General features: G+C 38.5%; 1 protein-coding gene across 1 annotated transcript in view; it reads left to right on the plus strand.

Moving 5' to 3' along the window:
• Positions 1–5500: 5500 nt before the first annotated feature.
• LOC136882007 (oocyte zinc finger protein XlCOF6) overlaps positions 5501–21828 on the plus strand; it is a 53877-nt gene continuing 37549 nt past the window's right edge. Inside the window, exon 1 of the mRNA XM_067154497.2 lies at positions 5501–5630. Within this exon, the coding sequence (XP_067010598.2) occupies positions 5565–5630 (66 nt within the window). The 5' untranslated portion in view covers positions 5501–5564. The remainder of the gene's footprint in view (positions 5631–21828) is intronic.

A 21828-nucleotide genomic window follows, 5' to 3' on the forward strand; every position in this document is an offset into this window, starting at 1 on the left:
CGTAGAGCCTGGTGACAGAATAGGCGCCGGTGGGATGAAGTTCAGTAAGGAGGTCATCTTCAGAAAGTACAACGGGAACGTCGTGAAGAACACAGGTGAACAGCATGATGGGAAGGCCGACCTCCAACGTGGTGCCAGCCTATGTGCTTTATTGTCTCGGCGGGGTGCTAAATTAAAGATGAGCAGTCACCCGGCCGAAAAAACAGTTACGTTCCCCCGGAGTTGCAAAAGATTCGAGTATGGAGAGAAGATCCTGTCCCCAACTATTGTTAATAGTACCTACCTTTTTAGGGAAAATTTAGTACGAAAATATTATTCCCGGTGGCAACTCTGATCATTCGTCTCCCGTTTGTGTTTGTGTAACCTACTTGCAAGATCAAACATATATTCTTGAACGGAAGTGTTCGTTAGTACTCGTTCTATGTCATAAGTAAGGGAGTATTGACTGGATGAAATGTCGTAGACGCAGCCCATAAGCATCAGCAAGCAAGTAAGTCTCCCGTCTCTCAGTAGGTATGCACGCCATGTAGGGATGGGCATGAGCGCAGCTCGAGCTGATGACGTCACTGCTCGATCTAGGTCGAGCAGTACTCGAGCAGGAGTATGGCCTGCCATCTATGAGTGATTACCTTGTACTACGATGAGTGGCAATCTTCTTTGCTCTTTTAATACTATCAAATAAACCCAGTGTGTGTACAGGAACACAACTGAACAAACTATATCCTCACCCGGCAATTTCAGAAATAGCTTGTTACATTTCGTACCATGAAAATAATATTTACAATAATAATGCCTTAACATTATTAACGGAATACATTGAATCCCTTACACAACATACGAGTATATGGATTATATGGTTGTTATCCTAGAGTAATATTATCGCCTGAGAAATGATACGGCGTAATATGTAAGTAAGTCCGCCTCTGTGGTGTAGTGGTTAGCGTGATTAGCCGCCACCCGGAGGTCCGGGTTCGATTCCCGGCTCTGCCACGCAATTTGAAAAGTGGTACTAGGGATGGAACGGGGTCCACTCAGCCTCTGGAGGTCAACTGAGTAAAGGTGGGTTCGATTCCCACCTCAGCTATCCTCGAAGTGGTTTTCCGTGGTTTCCCATTTTCACACCAGGCAAATGCTGGAGCTGTAGCTTAATTAAGGCTACGGCCGCTTCCTTCCCACTCCTAACACCTTTCTTATCCCATCGTCGCCATAACACCAATCTGTGTCGGTGCGACGTAAAACCAATAGCGAAAAGCCCAGTTATATTATATCGGACGCAGGACTTCAGGTCTGTTCACATTTTTTTTTATTATGTAGGAGAAATATTAAATATAGCATTATAATAAAACTGAACAGAATATATTAAAATGATACATACAATGTTCAGAAGAACCAAAAATGGAAGTAGCGACCAAGTAACGAAAGGAAAACCACACAAATACTATCACCATGCAGAGCTCTCGCCATGTCGAGCAGTCACTTCCATTTGATAAAGAAAAGTAATTCTGGGCATATGTGGATTTAACAAACTGATGCGTCCACTATGCCTTACGGTACGTATGTATTTCTGTAGAATGGACGCTATCGCTAATGACTCTACTTCTACTGTACGCGTAGTGCCGGAAGGGGAATATCAACGCGAATGAGTGCAGACGGAATTGTGGCTCGAGCCCTAACACACACTCCTGCTTAGCGCACATGCAAGCATACGTCACGAGAGAATTCCGTGTTGCTCGATCTGGCTCGACCACGCTCGACACACCAGTTCGTGACGTCAGCACTCGAGCCTGCTCGAGCAGGCGATCGAGTGGCCCATCCCTAACGCCATGAATTTTCTGGCTTGTAGTCTGAGTGTAATGTTCGGTCTTGGTTGTCCCAGATGTGTTTTTACTTCTATCCATGTGCAGTAGTTAGCTGGAGATAGTGAATTATACGGGGTGTGTATGTATACGGTCGAGGAACGACGCACTGGTTGTAAATTTGTGAAGAGACCATTCTTTCTTTCGGGTTTACTTTCGAAGTGGTTGGCTTGTCGTTATTTAATATGTACTGTGCATCTCGGACATATTGCGGCTGCGGGTTTATTGTGTAGATTGTTCTGTTTCATTTAAGATTTTCTACATCAGGTAATTACAGTTTCTTACGTTGTACACTCTGTCCAAAGGAGTCTCAGACTTGTACATCTCCATAACGAACTTTATACAGTACTTTACGTGATAGGAAATAAGGTAAGCTTTATTGTTCAGTTCGTATTTAAACATAAAAGATCAGAGGCAGATAATTCTGTTTTTCAGCCGACTGTAGGCGGTCTACATTAAATGTATCTCAGCTACCATTCTTAGTGATAATACATGCAGATTTGTTCCAACATGGTGCCGAATAGATTCTGAGTAGCCTGCTCATGCGCAGTTGTATACACTGACACCAAAAAGTATTGGCACACAAATAAATGTGAAGCCAACACACCAATATATTTATTGAAATGTACAGTAGTAAATATAAAGTTGTGTGTATATTTTGGGTCGTTGTCTTGTTGAAAGTAAAAGATGCCATCAAGACCCAGTTTCTGTGCACTGCTGCATAAGTGACCCCGCAAATCATGGGTGTATTTACGATGATCCAGAGACACCTTCAATAATTGCCAAGTCAGCAACACCGGAAGTTCCCTTGTATGCCCAAACCACTATGCTTCCTCCCCCATGTTTTACTCTTGGTAGGGCATGTTGTGATTGGAGCTCTGTATATGGTTTGCACCACACGTTTACATTTCCATCCGATCCAAACAAGTTAAACTTTGATTCGTCAGTAAATACCACAGAATTCCAAAATGCAGTCGATTTATTCTCTTAGTGTTTGGCGAACTGGAAGTGTTTTCTTCGATTAATTTCCAAAATAATGGTTTCCTTCTGGGAGATCTCCCATGAATATCAGCTGCGTTCAAAACATTCCTAATAGTTTGAGTACTGACCTGTTTTTTGGACGTTGACTGGATGTCCGATACAATCGACCTTGCATTTTAAAGGACTTTTAATGCAAGACGAACTGTGATTCGACGCTCCCTACATGTAAGAACTCTTGGACGTCCAGATCTGCGTTTATTGTCTGTTGCACCAGTCTCTTGAAACTTCATGATGATTGCCCACACTGTTGAATAAGTAACAGAAAGTTCTTTACTAATGTCATGGTAAATTTTACCCTGCAAATGCAAGAAAACCTCTTTGGTGCGGAATGACAGAGAATACTCCTTTGCTGTCTGATTCATTGTGACAAGTGAATGACCCATACACCGGTGTCAGGCAAGTGACTGAACTGAATTATTGTCAACTCCGATTGCACAAATCTGCTTTGTGTGGCACTGTCTGTAAAGCTCAATAACAAACGGCGTCCAGTGTGCCAATACTTCTTTGAGCAGGTGAAAATCCTAATTTAGTAGATTACATGTGTTTATGTTGTGTTTAGAAAATAGTTGAATATACAGATTATTTCCTTTATTGAGTAAGGGTTAATGGTATACATATAATGTTCCTAGTATTTATACATTTGTATTGTATGCAAAAATGTGACTGTGCCAATGATTTTTTGTGCCAGTGTACATGCTGTTCCAACAGAAATTCAGAACTGCTTCTGCTTTTTGAGTTCTGAATTTGTGCTCTTCTAACTACATTCAGAACCATTTCAAGAGCCCATGCCAGTAGTGCGCATTCAATAACAGGGACTGCACGTTGTATACATGCACCTTTTATTTGACCAGTAAATGGTGTGACTACATTCTGTACTTCTCATTGGAATATGTGATCTTCCATCATCCATTGTTTAATATTTTGTAACAGTTCGAAGATGGCGTTGATACAGTTCACAAATGCTATTTACTAACTCACTCAAACCATTATTAACAATCAGCTCTGGAAGCATTCTGATTCATGCATGCTCATTAAGATTATTTTGAAGGAGTTCATAGCCAGTTCGGGACTGTTTGTTGTAATGAAGTAGTTTATAGCCAGTTCAGAACCGTTTGTTGTAATAAAATAGTTTATAGCCAGTACGAAAGTGTTGTAACGAAGGAGTTCATAACCAGTTTGGATCTCTTTGTTGGAACAAAGTAGTTCATAGCCAGTTCGATACTGTTTGTTGTAATGGACATACAGTATACATTGTAGCATAATCAGTATTGGTTGCAACTTCTTAGACCGAGTTCGATAGCTGCAGTCGCTTAAGTGCGGCTAGTATCCAGTAATTGGGAGATAGTGGGTTCAAACCCCACTGTCGGCAGTCCTGAAGATAGTTTTCCGTGGCTTCCCGTTTTCACACCAGGCAAATGCTGGGGCTGTACCTTAAATAAGGCCACAGCCGCTTCCTTCAAATTCCTAGGCCTTTCCCATCCCATCGTCGCAGTAAGACATATCTGTGTCGGTGCGACGTAAACCAAATAGCAAAAATAGCTATCGTCTATCAAATAATTTGTTTGGTCAATAAGGAATCTGGCTAAACTGCTACTGAATTCAACATATTGTATGGTAGAACGTAAAGAGGCTGCTAGCCCTGGTAAGTACTGTGCATCGAGAGAAGAACTATGGCTATATCTGTGTAAGAAACTGGCTTATTAAAATACATAAGGCACAGGGCTTACCCACAAATGTCATTAACATCCAAGATTATTTACATAATTTGTAAGTTTTATGAATTAGACTGGGCTCACCACTTACTATCTGAAGGTTTGTAGATTGAAAACAAAACTTGAACTTACACTATCAGATCATTCCTAATAGTGACTTTCAGATTTGATATTGTATCTGAATCACCGCTGGACTCTATTGTAAAGAGAGTGAGGTTTATATTGGGTGGTGCAAAATGTACACAACCAATGGAGCTAGCGGAGGGAAAGGGCACGGGGAATGTGTCTTAACAGTGGCTTAATGCGGATCATTTGACCTGCAAGTTGAGGAAGAAATTAATAGTTTTGAATGTTTGTCTGTAGAATTTCTTTTTTCTTTTGTTACAATTGGCTTTAAATTGCACTGACACAGATAGGACTTATGGTAATGTTGGGATAGGAAAGGGCTAAGAGTGGGAAGGAAGTTGCAGCCCTGGAGACAGTTTTCTGTGTTTTTCCATTTTCACATCAAATAAATGTTGGGACTCTATTTTACTCAAGGCCACAGACACTTGCTTCCCACCCCTAGCCATAATGCCATAAATCCTATCTGTGTCAGTGTGATGTAAACAAGTCTTAAAAGAAAAAAAAAGGTACATCAAACCACTCTAGACTCTTGACTGTAGTGGGCGATATATGTAAGTTGCATAGTCACAGCCTTTTCAGAAGTACTGTGCAAATTAATCCCATTCTGTGGGTGTGGGATGTTCTTTCATTGAAAATGTTTATCCCTAAAGTTCAGTCTCCAGGTAAAACTGGAGGTCCTATAGCTATGAGCACAATATCAACAGTCATCTAAAAATACAGACTCGACGAGAAAACAGCAATAATAATGTTTGTTGTTCATGTTTCAGTGCAAGATCTGTGGAAGCAATCTACATCCTAGAACCATCTATACCTTCACACGCTATTTAAAATGGACTTTGAAGTAAAGATCAAAGAGGAACCAATCTGCTTTGAGGAAACTTCAAATACTTCATGTGTAAGTATCATTCCAGGTAACTTTGTAGTGATTACATTTAAACTTTTAGCAGTCGTGTGAGTTTGACTGGTTACATATTCTACTTTTATCTGTTCAGGAGATGTATGAGTATCTTGCTGTCTATTCTTGAGGCACATATATGTTTGTAATACTTATCTCAAAATTGACTAAGTATATTTTTTATGATTACACAATTGCAGAATTTTATTTGGTACATCATGTCTGAAAGCTGATGAAGAAGTGGGTTTCTCTTTATCTCTCTTTGCTTTGTAGCTTTTGTCAGGAAAAATGGCAGTCTCAGAAGCTCAGATTGTGGAGGGCTTGACTTCTGTTTTCAAGGTGGCATATTAAATCCTTTTTCACCCTGATGGAGTTAAAGTGCTCAAATATATTAGCCTCTTGCGGGAATGATTTCCGTCATCTTAGTGTTTTAAAAACATTTAAAGCTAGTTTGCATGACATTGAATCAATAAGTGTTAGGCTGGTGAGCGGGTAGTCTTCCTCCACTTCGATAATTTACAATAAGAAGAGTAAATATTAGCCACGAATTCAAGGACATGACGGGAGGTGTGATCGCCTCTGTCGAAATTCCAGCCCAACACCAACATAGACGGGTTCCATCTAAAATGATATAATGAATTACATGTTTAGATCTTAAGGAGTCAAATAATTCAGTGGTAAACCTGTTGATTCTAGAAGGTGTTCAAAGAATCACAAGGCAAAAATGTTAACTTTGGTACTATAATAGTTAATTTTTAATAGGCCTACGGTTAAGTGGGCTACAACAGAACAAACAGTAGCAAGAAACATTTTATCAGTGAATAATTTTTCTAATGAAACAATCTGGTGTTTTAAAACATATTGTAAAGTGTTACGTAACATAAGAATAACCAGCTAAATTTTTCATAAATGTTTTAAAGTGGTCCATTACAACAAACATGATCAAGAAATGGTCATTATGTGTGCATTATAAATAGTGGTATATATTGATGATGTCTTATGTATAGATGAATAAAGGTTATACCTTAAGATATGGTGAATATTGTTTTATGATGTAGAAATCGCTGATGAAGTGAGTTGGGGCTCCCAAAGCATGTACCAGTGAAATAATTGTACAAAATTCAAAAACTGATAATATATTCTCAGGGCAGACCACACCATCACCCGTAGTACATTATGTGCTGGATGTCATTCATTGTTATTGGAAATAGTGGATAGTTGTTGGCATTGGAACCGTGTATTCATTATTTTCCCCCGAGGATAATTTCATGATTGGTTACATAACACTAATTATTGTCAGTGTAAATTAACTGAGCAGTTCCTATTCTGTAAAATATGAGCACCTTTATCCTACCTGCAAGGCCCCAGTAAGATTTCCAATGAATTTGAGATACCAGTACCTGAAACTTAGTTCTGATTATGGATCCTATCCGTACTATGGATGTTTTTTTCATTAGGTAAAACTACTGCAGTGGCTTTTAGGTTACTGTTCATGATAAAATTACTGATTGTGACTGGTCGCATCCTTTTTGCCTAAAATCATGAGGGGATCAACTCCATTAATGCTGTATTGATAATTCTATATTATCCTCTTTGGCATGAACAGATCTACATTAATGTTTATATGGGGAGCTTGCTCATTATTGATTTCTCATCTTTTCTCCTGATTGAAAAGGTTTTATAACACTGATGGTTAACTCTGATAATTAGACTTTCTACTGTCACAATACTCTTAAGGCTACCTGAAGTGTTGTTTTTGATATTAGACAGAGGGATTAATCTAGGAGAGTACTATACTTATTCCCTGTTAGTGTGAGGGATTAACAGGCCCTTACTTGCAACATGTAACATGAACCTGTATGTAATTGGAATGGGGGAAGTGTAGAGTGTTGAATATGAAGAAAGGAACGTTAAGGACGACACAAACTCCCAGTCCCCAGGTCAGGGATATAAATCATTTACAATTAAAAAACCCTGACCCAGCCAGGAATCAAACCCAGGACCGTCAGGTGACATGCAAGCAAGTTGCCCCCTAAACTGTGGGGCCAGCTTCATTAATGTTCTATGAAATCTAGCACAACTCGAGAAATGTTATAACAACCTTATTATTGTTATCTTTTTAGGAACAAATTCCTGCAGGATTTCATTAATTTAGTTTAGGAGCAAGTTTAATGGTTCAGAGTGATAAGGCAGGCCATGATTTTAGTGTGATAAAAGAGTTGTAGCAAATATTAGTTCAACTACAGTGCTATCCCTAAGACTTCTTAATGGGTGAGGTGCCCTGCCACGTTTACAGACTGCCCAGCTAGCATAACCTAGATATGCACTAATGTCATACTGTAAAACTCCTTAGTTAAATGATCAATCATTATTTTCATCATAACTACATCAGAGTTTAAATATTTAGAGGTTTTGAATGATGCCACAAACCCGTATGGTAATCCACAGCAATGGAATGGTAAACCCCAGTATTGAATGGTTATGAATGAGCAGTAGAACTCTAGAAGTTCAAAATCCTCTGTTGTCTTTTTCAGGGTAAATATACTAAAATAGTTCAATTTTGCCGTTACTGTTAATATGAATGCCATGAGGGAATAAATTGACATGATTTTTTTTTATCATATCTGTTTTTGTACATAGTATTCCTCACCTAGCCGCTCATTTCTGATACCCGGCTGACAAAATTTCTGGGGAAAACACTGCACTAGTTAGAGAAGAAGCTGGTAGAACAAGATAAATTGACATGGAACCCTGCATCATTCTAGTCCATGGACTAATGAGCCATGCATATTAGTAATGACTGTAATCTATATTTATAAACTCTAACAACTATATTAATTATTTTGGCAGCATTTTCTTTTAATTATCCATTTCAGGTGTAATAATGATACCTAAATATTTTTTAGCTTAGGAATCTTGCCTTTCTTTTTGTTGTTGAGTTCTTGTAACTGAAAAATACTGGATGTATTTGAACCCACATTTCGAATCCTCTTATCCATGGATAGTTTTTAGGTTCAATATCATTTCAACATCCATGAAGTGACTGGGGATTTATGTGAAGACTGAAACACTGATTTTACTCTCCCAAAAAATATACATGGCCAACCTTATTTGAAATCTACCAACCTCACTGGAAATCAATTTGTAAAACTTCCTGCTCAGGTACACTATTTTGATATGAGGATTAATGAGGGAGATATCTTTTCAGGCTGCCTTTCAGTCTTAATTCCTAAAGCACATAGCCTGTGAGAAACTTTCTTTCTACCTGAGAGGAACTTCATATTTATTGTAAATCACTTAGATTTAATCAGTTTTTATATTCACATGAAACAGTAAACATACTGTCATTATACCACTTTGAATCAGACTGTTCATTAGAGTGAAAGCTATTGGGACAATTGTCATCATCCTCTTTTGCAGTTTCAGAAGTCACTGATGTGTAGTACTCATCTCATGTGACAATGTTTTCAACCTCACAAATCTTCCAACTCTTTCCCACAATACACTTCCAGCACCCTAGTTAATGGCCATTCGATCCAGTTCTTCCCATTAGCTGCAACCAGTACCACATCGCCTTCTCCAGTGTTTATATACCTCTTATTCTCTTTCTGGTTCAACTGTCGTAGGTACTCTTCTCAAGAGCTTGTTACAACTGTATTAGAAATCAAAATCTCCTTTATGTTCACAGAATCCAGTTGATCTAAATCTAGTATTACCATGCAGACATCATCTTGCAAAATACTTGAAGGCGAAAGTTGGTTGACATCTTCAGGCTTCTCAGGCAAGGAGGCAAGAAGACTGCATCACACTCCCACAGTAGTGTCGTCATGGAACACAGTCTTTCTCCTGCAACATCACAGTGTCATATATTACTTGCACTCCCTATTTTTTCTCAACTCTTTTGTCAAGGGGGCAATGATGTTGGTGAAATTACACTTGAAGAATTGGAAAGGATGGTAGATAAACTCCATTGTAATAAAGCAGCAGGGATAAATTAAATTAGACCTGAAATGGTGAAGTATAGTGGGAAGGAAGGGTTGAAATGGCTTCATAAAATAAGATTATCATGGAGTGTTATTAAGGTACCTTTAGATTGGATGAATGCTGTAATTGCACCTACCTATAAGCAGGCAAGGAGGAAGGATTGCACCTATTAAGAAGGTATCTTAATAATCAGTATATCTGGCAAGTTTTTCACTGCCATCTTGGAAGGGAGATTGAGATCAGTGGTTCATAGGAAGTAGGATGAAGAGCAGTGTGGTTTCAGGCCATAAAGGGCTGTCAGGATCGGATTTTCTCTCTTCACCAGAATCTTGGAATATGTTTGTAGTTTACATAGATCATCTGCTAAAAAGTATAAATTAGCAGGAAGGTGAAAATTTAGTAAGCAATCTGGCGTATGCTGACAACTTTATCTTAACGTCAGATTTTTTATTAAATTCTGCAGTTGTAACGTTCCAGACGTTACAGTGTAATTATATTAATTTTATTATGTGTAATTAATTCAGGAATTTAACGTCATGATATTTATTTTGGTATGTAATTGTATTATAATTCATGTTTAATCATTTGCTCACTATCATTTCATTACTTTGTAACTACGACTTGTAAACGAGGGCTGAATATTCTAATATTCACTTAGATTCTTGCGACATTGGTTTAAAATTAACTTGCAGTAGATTTCCTCTATCTTGCAACATCACCGAGGAAGGAGGAAGGACAGATTTAGACACCAAGTTCTGGGAAAGCGAGCACGTGTTCACGCGTCCCAACGTAAGCTACCGTATTTTGACCAGAATTATTCAAACTATTCAACGCCTATATTTTGAAAGGAGCGTCATATTGCCATGGATAATGAGTGAATGGACCAATAGAAGAACAGTTAATATCAGAGTTAAGACCCGTCAACTCTAATATCTGGAGTGGGGAGAGACATGTCATCTGATTGGACCACGTGTAGCGACCTGTAATTAGCGCCAGAGTAGGTTATAAAAGGGCATGCTGGAGCTCTTGGCTTCATCTCTTCTTATATCTGATCTCTTCTTGATCTCTACTACTGGACTCGGCTGCATTCTACTTGATCTTCTTCGTTTGATTCTACGTTAGTATTTTACTTCATTACCACGACGTGGTACTTAGAAATTCCGAATGAGGGGTGTATAGCCACTCTCATCAGGAAGTACGTACAGCTCGGCTACAAGACCGGTTTGAACCAGTCTAAGTCAATAGGTAGTATTAATCTAGATAGAAATGAAACTTCAGAGAACATTTTCAGTAAAGTTGGAAGGATTCTTAATTGAGTATCCTCTCCAAATAACCCAAGGTGGTTCTGCTAACTATGACTTAGGGCTTATCTCCAATATACGGGATAAAGCATAATAGGGAGTGTTAGTTTTGAAGTCATCTTCCAATTAGTGGTGGGTGCAATTTGCAAGGCAGGAATGGTACTTCGCTGCAGATGAAGAGATATCAAAGACGACCGATGATGTTCCAGCTACAAGGAGGGAAGCCTTCCAAGGACCAGCAGAACAAGACTAAATGGTGAGCAAGCGAGTTAAAGATATTGCAAGTTTTCGCGAAGTAGAGTCATTCAATTTTTTGTTAAATTCATTTTCCATTTTAATTCAGTTCTCGTTAAACCGTCGTCATTTATATTAAATCTAATAAATAGTATTTTTCTAGTTTACCTTAATCAATCTGCCTTAATTAGCCTTTTGATTTTTAATTCTCCTGCTTAATGATTAGTGCACTATCACCCCACCCCTGTGATAAGAGTCCGTCCAAGCTTGATTATAAATTTTATTTTTAAGTCTTCAACTTAAAGATTGGCGCCCTTAGCTTGAATGGTTGCATTTCTCATTTGATGATTATTCTCCGAGTGGGGAAGCCACATAAATGCCGCTCCAACGTGTGGCGAGAAAATCATTAAGTACGGAGCAGTTAATGACAATATCAGAATTAGTATTATGGGCAAAATTTGGATATCCACGTTTCATTAGGAGTGTTTGATTGTGGGAAGGGTCATGGCTGATCAGACGAAAGGGGAGAGGATGTTGCGCAGTGGACGGGCGATAAAAGGCAATAACGTATTGAGTTCAGAGGAAGAGTTGTGTAGTCTAGTAGAGGAAATTGAAGATAGAAGTGTAAGTAGTATGGAGAGTGAAGGCAAGCAGAAAGAAGTCAGTATGGAGTCAGATGATAGTAGGATGGGGGGCGAAGCGGAAGTAAACACTAACAATGAAAGTAATAATAATGATCAGTTAATGGGAATGATGCAGTTAATGTTAAGTAAGATAGAGGACAGTAAAACTGAAATAAAAAGTGAATTGGAACAGATTAAAATAGATGCAGAACAAACTAAATCTGAGCTTAAAGGTGAATTGGAACAAATTAAAACAGATGTAGAACAAACTAACACTAAAATTGAGAATATTAAATATGAACTTAAAGAACAGTTAGAGCAAACTAAAGCTGAATTAAGCAGGGAGATGAGGGAAAATAAGGAGGAAGCAAATCGAAGAATGGACGAACACAGTAGGCAGTTACGCGATCTGGTGGTAAAAAATGAACATTTTAATAAGCGATTAGAGGACCAGAAAAGTGAATATGAACGGCGAGGGAAAAAGGTAGAAGAAAAGTTTGCGGGGCAGAGAAGTGAATTCCTGGAATTAATGGGGAAGGAAAACAACTCTACTAAGGAGGAAGTAATGAGGCAGGTCACTAGTATTGATAAGAGAGTTGAGACTCAAAGAGGGGAAATACGGATATTTAAAGACCACGTTCAACAAGAGATTGACACGGTAAAGCTTAGAATAGAAGATGAGACCCGGGCAAGTGAAGAAAGGTTTGCGATAGCTGAAGAGAATAAGATTGAAATTAGGACATTGAAAGAGAAGCAGGTTAACTTGGAGAGCGAAATTGATAGGAGAGACAAAGAGGTAGAATGCCGGATGGAGAAAGCAGAAAATCAGTTAAAACAGGTGGCAAAGGATAAACAGGTTTTCACGGGAAGGCAATGTCTAGGAAATAGCTACATTAGGGAAATTGAACTACCTAAATTTAATGGGAAACAAACGAACCCGCTAGATTTCCTTAAGATGATAGAGAAACGGTTTGAAAAGCGTCTAGAGGAAGGGTCTATGGACTGGGAAGACGTTATGGAAAATATTGACCATGCTTTTGTAGGAGAAACTCGGTCTTGGTTCATGGTATATAGGCAGACGATGACGAACCTGAAAGAATTCAGAAATAAATTTAGAGATAAATTCTGGAATGAAGCGATACAAGCTAGGGAGAGAGAAAGGGTGGTATTTGGGAGGTACAAACAGCATGAGGGAGTTACTATGACCGAGTACTTCCTGGCACATGTCATGATTTGTCAGAACTTAGATGGTATAACCGAGGGGTCTGATGTAGTAAGACTACTTTTGAGACATTTTCCGGACAGGGTGAGAGAAGCGGCCTGTATGCAAAAAGTTGGAACTATTCAGGAGATGGAGAACCTACTAGGCAGTTTTGATGCGTTAGGTAACCTTAGAAGTAGAACGGAGAATATTCAGAACTTTAGTCATCACAACGGAATGAGACATAACGGTAGAACACAGAATCACGAAGCTCGTAATCAGTTCAGACCTCAGCAGAACAGCAGGAGCGGAGCACAGGAATATAGGACAGGAAATTCCCAACGGAGGCCAGAGCAATGTACTAATGAGTCTAACGTCAATACACAAAGGGAAACTTTAAACTAACTAGAGGCTGTAATGTTAGGTCAGAATTCCAGCCTAGTGCGAAGGTAGCGAAGTGTCTTGCCATGAAAGTGTTACCATATGACCTCGATGTTAGAGACGATTTGTTGTATGAACCCGAGCAGAATAATGGAGATTCAAGTAATAAAGTAGTCAATCCCGTTGTTAAATTGAAAGTCTGGGGGGCGTGGGTTAAAGTTTTGATTGATTCTGGTAGCCAAATATCATGTATTAGTTCTCAGTGGTATGAGTCATTAGTGAAACAGGGTATTCATTTGGAGGAAATGCCTGTTAAGTCTACTTTTATCATTACGGCTGTTGGTAAGAAGTCTATGCAAATTTGTAAACAAGTAGCTGTCCCGATCTGCATTAATAATTTTATTAGCGTTCAGATATGTTTGGTAATTCCGCATTTAATATTTGATCTTATCTTGGGATCTGACTGGTTAACGTTAAAATTGGCTCAGTTAAATTACAATGATCTAGTGCTAAATTTGAGGTGGAATAATGAGGATATTAAGGTCAAGTTTGAGGAGGAAATTCAGAGGAAAACGGAAGTTAGTACAGTGTGGAGAATGAAAGAGGTTTCTAAAGTAAATGAAGAGGCTAGTGAGGGCCTGAAGTTGTGTCAGTTGTGGATTCATGAGGATAAAATATGTGGCTTGAAAGAAGCCGTAAGTAGAAATGAGTTGAATGAAGTCCAGAAGGACAAGTTATTTGAAGTGTTATGTGAACACGTGGAGATTTTCTCCGAGAAACCTGGTGTTACCCATCTGTATGAACATTCTTTTTCTGTGCTGGATAAAACTCCATTCAGCGGACCGCGATATCCGATACCACACAAATGTGCAAAAGCCGTAGAGGATCAAATTCAAGCTATGTTAGCAGACGATGTGATTGAATTATCAAACAGTCAATATGTTAATCCCTTAATTGTTGTGCCTAAGTCTGATGGATCAATACGTTTGTGTATTGATGGCAGGGAGATGAACCGACGTATTGGTGCTGATCAGTTGAGATCACAAACCATTGAAGAGTTGATACAGAATTTTCAGGGTAAGAGTTGGTTTTCTACGTTAGATCTTAGGAGTAGTTTTTGGCAGATACCTTTGAGATCAGAAGACAGGCCTCTTACTGCTTTCAGCTATAAGCATAGTTTGTACCAATTTAGGCGTGTTCCTTTTGGGACCCGTACGAGTTCGGCAGCTCTCATTCGCGCACTTAGTATTGCCTTGGGAGATGATACTGGAGATTATGCTACTATTTATATCGATGATTTGGTTATAGGATCTAGTACCTTTGAAGAGCACTTGGACCACTTGGAGAGGGTTTTTTCTAAATTAGAGTATGCTGGTTTTACTCTGAAACTTGACAAATGTGTTTTCAGCAGACAAGAGGTGACTTTTTTGGGGCACCGTGTATCGGCAATGGGAGTGACGCCTGAGAGCACAAGAATTGAAAAAATATTGAATACTACGACACCTAGAAATATTAAGGAGCTCAGATCGTATATTGGTGTATGTAATTTCTTCAGACGATTTGTAGTGAGATTTGGTAACTTACTAGAGCCATTTAGAGAACTATTGAAAGCTGGCAGTAAGTGGGAATGGACACAAGATCATGATAGAGCTTTCCTAAAATTAAAAGAAGGATTCAGGCAGGCGGTTGTTTTGAGATACCCCATGCCCGATAGGAAGTATGTGTTGCTGACGGACGCATCTCACTGTGGTATCGCTGGTGCATTATGTCAAGTAGATGATGATGGTAATTTAGGGATTGTGTCTTTAGCTTCCAGAGGTTTAAGTGCTGCTGAAAAGCGTTATACTATAACGGAACTTGAATTCCTAGCTATCGTATACTCCCTGAGTAAATTTAGGATGTATGTTTTAGGTACCGAATTTGAAGTTAGGACGGATCATCATGCTCTTTCTTTTGTATCCAAGTGTAAATTATCATCTAACAGAGTTAGTAGATGGATACTCGCCCTACAAGAGTATGAGTTTAAGGTAACTCACGTTAAGGGAAAGAATAATGTCCTTGCTGATTTATTGTCACGTGATCCGAAGTTGTGCGAAGAAGGTAGCCTTCTAGAGCCACGTGATGGCATTATTATATGTACATGTCTGTCTAAGGAAAATGAAACTGCTCTAAATAGACTACGTAACCTATTGGTTGAACAGTCGGTAGACGAAGAATGTCGGGAACCTTTGTCTGTACTTCAGGGAGGAGAGCAGCTCACTGTGTCGCATGGTAGGCACACGTACAAACTGGTTAACGGGTTTCTAGCCAGGAAATGTGGCGAGGATCTCTGGGGGATTTGTGTACCCAAAGCGCTACGTGTGGAATTGATTTGGTTTATCCACAAGGAATTAGGACATTTTGGAGCTAATAAAGTTCTGTATGAGATCCGACAGAATTTTATATGGGACAAGATGGGAAGAGATATAAGAAAAATTCTTTCCACTTGCGATCTGTGTCAGCGTAGCAAAGTTCCTAACCGCTATTTAGAAGGACCTCGTCAGGCAGTAATCTCAGAAAGACCTGGTGACTTGGTGTGTACTGATTTATTTGGACCTGTGGTTAAGGGACAGTTCGGCTTCCAATATATTTTAGTCATTATTGATGCCTTCTCGAAATTGGTCAGATTATACGGTATGAGAAAAGCCACTGGAAAATCTTGTAGTCGTATAATCAAAGAGAAGTATATCCCTGAATTAGGTACTCCTCGTAGAATATTATCAGACAGTGGACCGCAATTTATTTCGAAAAAATGGAAGTCCATATTTAGAGAGCTAGGTATTACACAGGTTCATTCATCTATTAGATACCCTCAGGGTAATATGTGTGAACGCGTTATGAAAGAGTTATCTCGCATGTTTAGATGCTTAGTGTTCGATAAGCATACAGCCTGGGTGGCTCATTCATCCCGCATAGAGACATGGATCAATGCAGTTCAACATGAAAGCACGAGATTGACGCCGTCACAAGTTCATTTTGGTTGTAAGCCTCAGAATGAACTAGTGAGAGTGTTAGGTTTGCCTGAGGAACCGCCTCGTAATGCTGAATTTTACGTCCGAATGGCACGGGAGAACCTGATTAAATCTGGAGATAAACGTAAAAGGCAACAGAAACGTAAAGTACTGGATAACTTTGAGGTAGGTGATATGGTTTTGGTGAGAGTTCCCATGTTGTCAAACAGTGAGGATAAGGTGACTAAGAAATTTTTTCTGTTATATCAAGGCCCTTATAAAGTACATCGTAAACTAGGACCCTGTGCTTACAAGTTAGCGGATGGCGAGAGCGTAATGAATGGTTCATGTAACATTAGTAGTTTAAGGAGATACCTGTCGTGTGAGGTGGCTGAACCGGATTGTGAGATATAGGTCAGTAACTCGGGGAAGTTGCTACTTGTTATGTCAGACTACGAGTGGATGAGTTCACGTCTCTATTGTGGTGGTATTTCCTAGTTGTGTTTGTAAACAAGAGAGGTGTTTGTGTAGCGGTAGAATTACGCTCGTTCATTGACGATCGATCATCTGTTTTCCGTATGTGAGGCCATGAAATTTTATATATTTGTTTTCTGAGATGTTACAGAAGGCTAATTAAAGCTGACGACGGCAAATAATTAATTTTCCGTATGTGCATTTCTAACTTGCAATAATTTTACCGTGAGCTTAAATCACGTGTGTATTCGAGTGAAGTGTACTACATCCTGCTTCAAGATAAGGTTGAAACATTCGAAAGAGTGATAAAAGTGTAAATTGTTTGTATCATGTGTTTTCCATGTTTTTAATGTAAGAAATTGGAAGAGAACGTGTTATTGCTATCTAGCAAAGAATGTCGGAGAGATGGGGAGTAAAAGGACAGATAGACACTCGGCAGAGTCTGTAATCTGAAATTGTATATATATTATGTTATATTTTCTAGGATAATCTTGTTTTTTTTACAAAAGTGAAAAGTTGCTCATGTTGGGCATAATTTAGCTATACCTCAAGATGAACTAATATAACAGACAGTCGCAATGGTAAGCAGTCTAAGAGAGATATGATGGAAAGAGTGAGATATAATTAATTGTATGAAAATAATGTCGCTCGTTATGGGCAGGTAATAGAGGTATTTCAAGTCAATGTGGGAGTAAGTGTGTGAGTTCTCAACTCATATGATATTTGTTAAGAACTCATGGGGGCGTATGTAACGTTCCAGACGTTACAGTGTAATTATATTAATTTTATTATGTGTAATTAATTCAGGAATTTAACGTCATGATATTTATTTTGGTATGTAATTGTATTATAATTCATGTTTAATCATTTGCTCACTATCATTTCATTACTTTGTAACTACGACTTGTAAACGAGGGCTGAATATTCTAATATTCACTTAGATTCTTGCGACATTGGTTTAAAATTAACTTGCAGTAGATTTCCTCTATCTTGCAACATCACCGAGGAAGGAGGAAGGACAGATTTAGACACCAAGTTCTGGGAAAGCGAGCACGTGTTCACGCGTCCCAACGTAAGCTACCGTATTTCGACCAGAATTATTCAAACTATTCAACGCCTATATTTTGAAAGGAGCGTCATATTGCCATGGATAATGAGTGAATGGACCAATAGAAGAACAGTTAATATCAGAGTTAAGACCCGTCAACTCTAATATCTGGAGTGGGGAGAGACATGTCATCTGATTGGACCACGTGTAGCGACCTGTAATTAGCGCCAGAGTAGGTTATAAAAGGGCATGCTGGAGCTCTTGGCTTCATCTCTTCTTATATCTGATCTCTTCTTGATCTCTACTACTGGACTCGGCTGCATTCTACTTGATCTTCTTCGTTTGATTCTACGTTAGTATTTTACTTCATTACCACGACGTGGTACTTAGAAATTCCGAATGAGGGGTGTATAGCCACTCTCATCAGGAAGTACGTACAGCTCGGCTACAAGACCGGTTTGAACCAGTCTAAGTCAATAGGTAGTATTAATCTAGATAGAAATGAAACTTCAGAGAACATTTTCAGTAAAGTTGGAAGGATTCTTAATTGAGTATCCTCTCCAAATAACCCAAGGTGGTTCTGCTAACTATGACTTAGGGCTTATCTCCAATATACGGGATAAAGCATAATAGGGAGTGTTAGTTTTGAAGTCATCTTCCAATTAGTGGTGGGTGCAATTTGCAAGGCAGGAATGGTACTTCGCTGCAGATGAAGAGATATCAAAGACGACCGATGATGTTCCAGCTACAAGGAGGGAAGCCTTCCAAGGACCAGCAGAACAAGACTAAATGGTGAGCAAGCGAGTTAAAGATATTGCAAGTTTTCGCGAAGTAGAGTCATTCAATTTTTTGTTAAATTCATTTTCCATTTTAATTCAGTTCTCGTTAAACCGTCGTCATTTATATTAAATCTAATAAATAGTATTTTTCTAGTTTACCTTAATCAATCTGCCTTAATTAGCCTTTTGATTTTTAATTCTCCTGCTTAATGATTAGTGCACTATCACCCCCACCCCTGTGATAAGAGTCCGTCCAAGCTTGATTATAAATTTTATTTTTAAGTCTTCAACTTAAAGATTGGCGCCCTTAGCTTGAATGGTTGCATTTCTCATTTGATGATTATTCTCCGAGTGGGGAAGCCACACAGTGTGCTGTCTTGTAACTTGAAAATAGCTGCAATGAGTATGGTATGAAAATTAGCCTTTCCAAGTCAGTAGGTAAGACATCCAAGATAACAATGTCAGATTGGGGATATGAAGTAGGAACATGTAGATAATTTCAAATATTTAGGATGTGTGTACTCCCAGGCTGGTAATATAGTAAGTGAACTTGAATCAAACTAATGTAGTCTGCTCACAGTTGCAATCAACAGTATTCTGGAAGAATGAATGCAGCTCCTGGATGAAACTATCTTTACATAGGCGTGTTTTCAGACCAACTTTGCCTTATGTGAGTGAAAGCTCGGTGGACTCAGGATAACATATTCACAACTTAGAAGTAACAGACATGAAAGTAGCAAGAATGATTGTTGGTAAAAACAGGTGGGAGCAATGGCTGGAGGGTACTTGTTATGAAGAAATAAAGACTAAGTTAGGATTGAATTCAATAGATGAAGCTGTAGTCATGAACGAATCATGCTGTGGTCATATGAGGATAGGTTGCCTAGGCCAATGGAGGAGTCAGTCGTGGAGGGTAAGAGGAATACAGGGAGACCAAGGCGAAGATGATTAGATTCAGTTTCTAATGATTTAAAGATAAGAGATATAGAACTACTTTTAAATAGGGTATTGTTGTGATGATTAATAAATTTATAGAGACTTGCAGACTGAACTTTAAAAGGAATAACAGTCTACATTGAGTATGTATGTATCTATTACTTTAACAGGACATTTCTTGATGTGCTCATTGATAACAATTGCATTAGCACAGTGTCTGTGTTTGCCACTATTGGCAGCATGGTCTGAAGATTCCTGTATTCTTTATGCAGTACAAAATACTGAATGCATTCTTACACACAATCATCAGTTTATTGCCTTATTACATGATATACAAAATTGCTATTTGATCTGAGTGTTGGTTCACTCTTAGTTCACCTCCTTGATGTGATTTTTGATCAATCAGCCCCATAAAAGAAGAGTTTTGTTATCAGAATAAGAATGAAACAATGTTTTCAAGGAATGGTCCTTCTCATCTTAATTTAGCCATTGAGAATATTGATGATAATAGTAATAATAATAATAATAATAATAATAATAATAATAATAATAATAACAATAATAGTGGCCTGTTGCAGTTTTGTTAACTGACACCTATAGAATAACATGAATGTCTAAGCACTGAGGCAATGAACAATAAATGTGTCATATCTTCCATACTGCGGATCTCAACCATGATAATAAGAAGAGGATGTGTTTCATGTAGACTCATTACACTACACCTATCCACATGTGTCAGTGCTTGTGCACTACAAAGGAATTATACCCCTATAGGACTCTATTGGATCCTCATATTCAATACAAGATATAAACTGCATTAGTGCAGTGTCCTTGTGTCGCTATTGGCAGCATGGCCTGAAGTTATCAGTGAAACTACCCGGAAGTTTGTGTTGGTTAGGAGGATGTCATAAAGTCTTGTAAATGTGTAATTCAGTACTGCCAGTACGGATATAAAACTGATATTATGTAACACTGTGAAACATGCAAATACTGAACATATTTAATTGATTTAGAGGTATATTTTACACACTATTCGGTTAAAAGAAGATATATGATGGTTCAACCTTTCAATACTATTAAAATAAAAAATGTAATTTTTACATTCCTACTTAATTATAATTATTACCAGTTTTTTAGCTTTATTCTTGGTCATAATCAGCCGATCACAAATAAGTATAAAAGACTACACTACACTACACTATACTCACTACTGATCTGCATTTAGGGCAGTCGCCCAGGTGGCAGATTCCCTATCTGTTGTTTTCCTAGACTTTTCTTAAATGATCGCAAAGAAATTGGAAAATTATTGAACATTTCCCTTGGTAACTTATTCCAATCCCTAACTCCCCTTCCTGTAAACAAATATTTGCCCCAATTTGTCGTCTTGAATTCTAACTTTATCTTCATATAGTGATCTTTCCTACTTTTAAAGACACCACTCAAACGTATTCGTCTACTGATGTCCTCCCATGCCATCTCTCCTCTGACAGCTTGGAACATAACATTTAATCGAGCAGCTCGTCTCCTTTCTCCCAAATTTTTCCAGCCCAAATTTGCAACATTTTTGTAACGCTACTCTTTTGTCGGAAATCACCCAGAGCAAATCGAGCTGCTTTTCTTTGGATTTTTTCCAGTTCTTGAATCAAGTAATCCTGGTGAGGGTTCCATACACTGGAACCATACTCTAGTTGGGGGTCTTACCAGAGATGTATATGACCTCTCCTTTACATCCTTACTACAACCCCTAAATACCCTCATAACCATGTGCAGAGATCTGTACCCTTTATTAACAATCATATTTATGTGACTACCCCAATGAAGGTTTTCTTTTAGATTAACACCTAGGTACTTACAATGATCCACAAAAGGTACTTTCACCCCATCAATGCAGTAATTAAAACTGAGAGGACTTTTCCTATTTGTGAATCTCACAACATGATTTTAACCCTGTTTATCATCATACCATTGTCCACCGTCCATCTCACAACACTGTCGAGGTCACCCTGCAGCCGCTTACAATCTTGTAACTTATTTATTACTCTGTACAGAATAACATCATCTGCAAACAGCCTTATCTCTGATTCCACTTCTTTACACATATCATTGATATATATAAGAAAACATAAAGGTCCAATAATACTGCCTTGAGGAATTCCCCTCTTAATTATTACAGGGTCAGATAAAGCTTCGCCTACTCTAATTCTCTGAGTTCTTTTTTTTGTTTCTTTTTTTTTGCTAGAGGCTTTA

This window comes from Anabrus simplex, chromosome 10 (genome assembly GCF_040414725.1).
Source record: "Anabrus simplex isolate iqAnaSimp1 chromosome 10, ASM4041472v1, whole genome shotgun sequence".
Classification (NCBI taxonomy): Eukaryota; Metazoa; Arthropoda; class Insecta; order Orthoptera; family Tettigoniidae; genus Anabrus; species Anabrus simplex.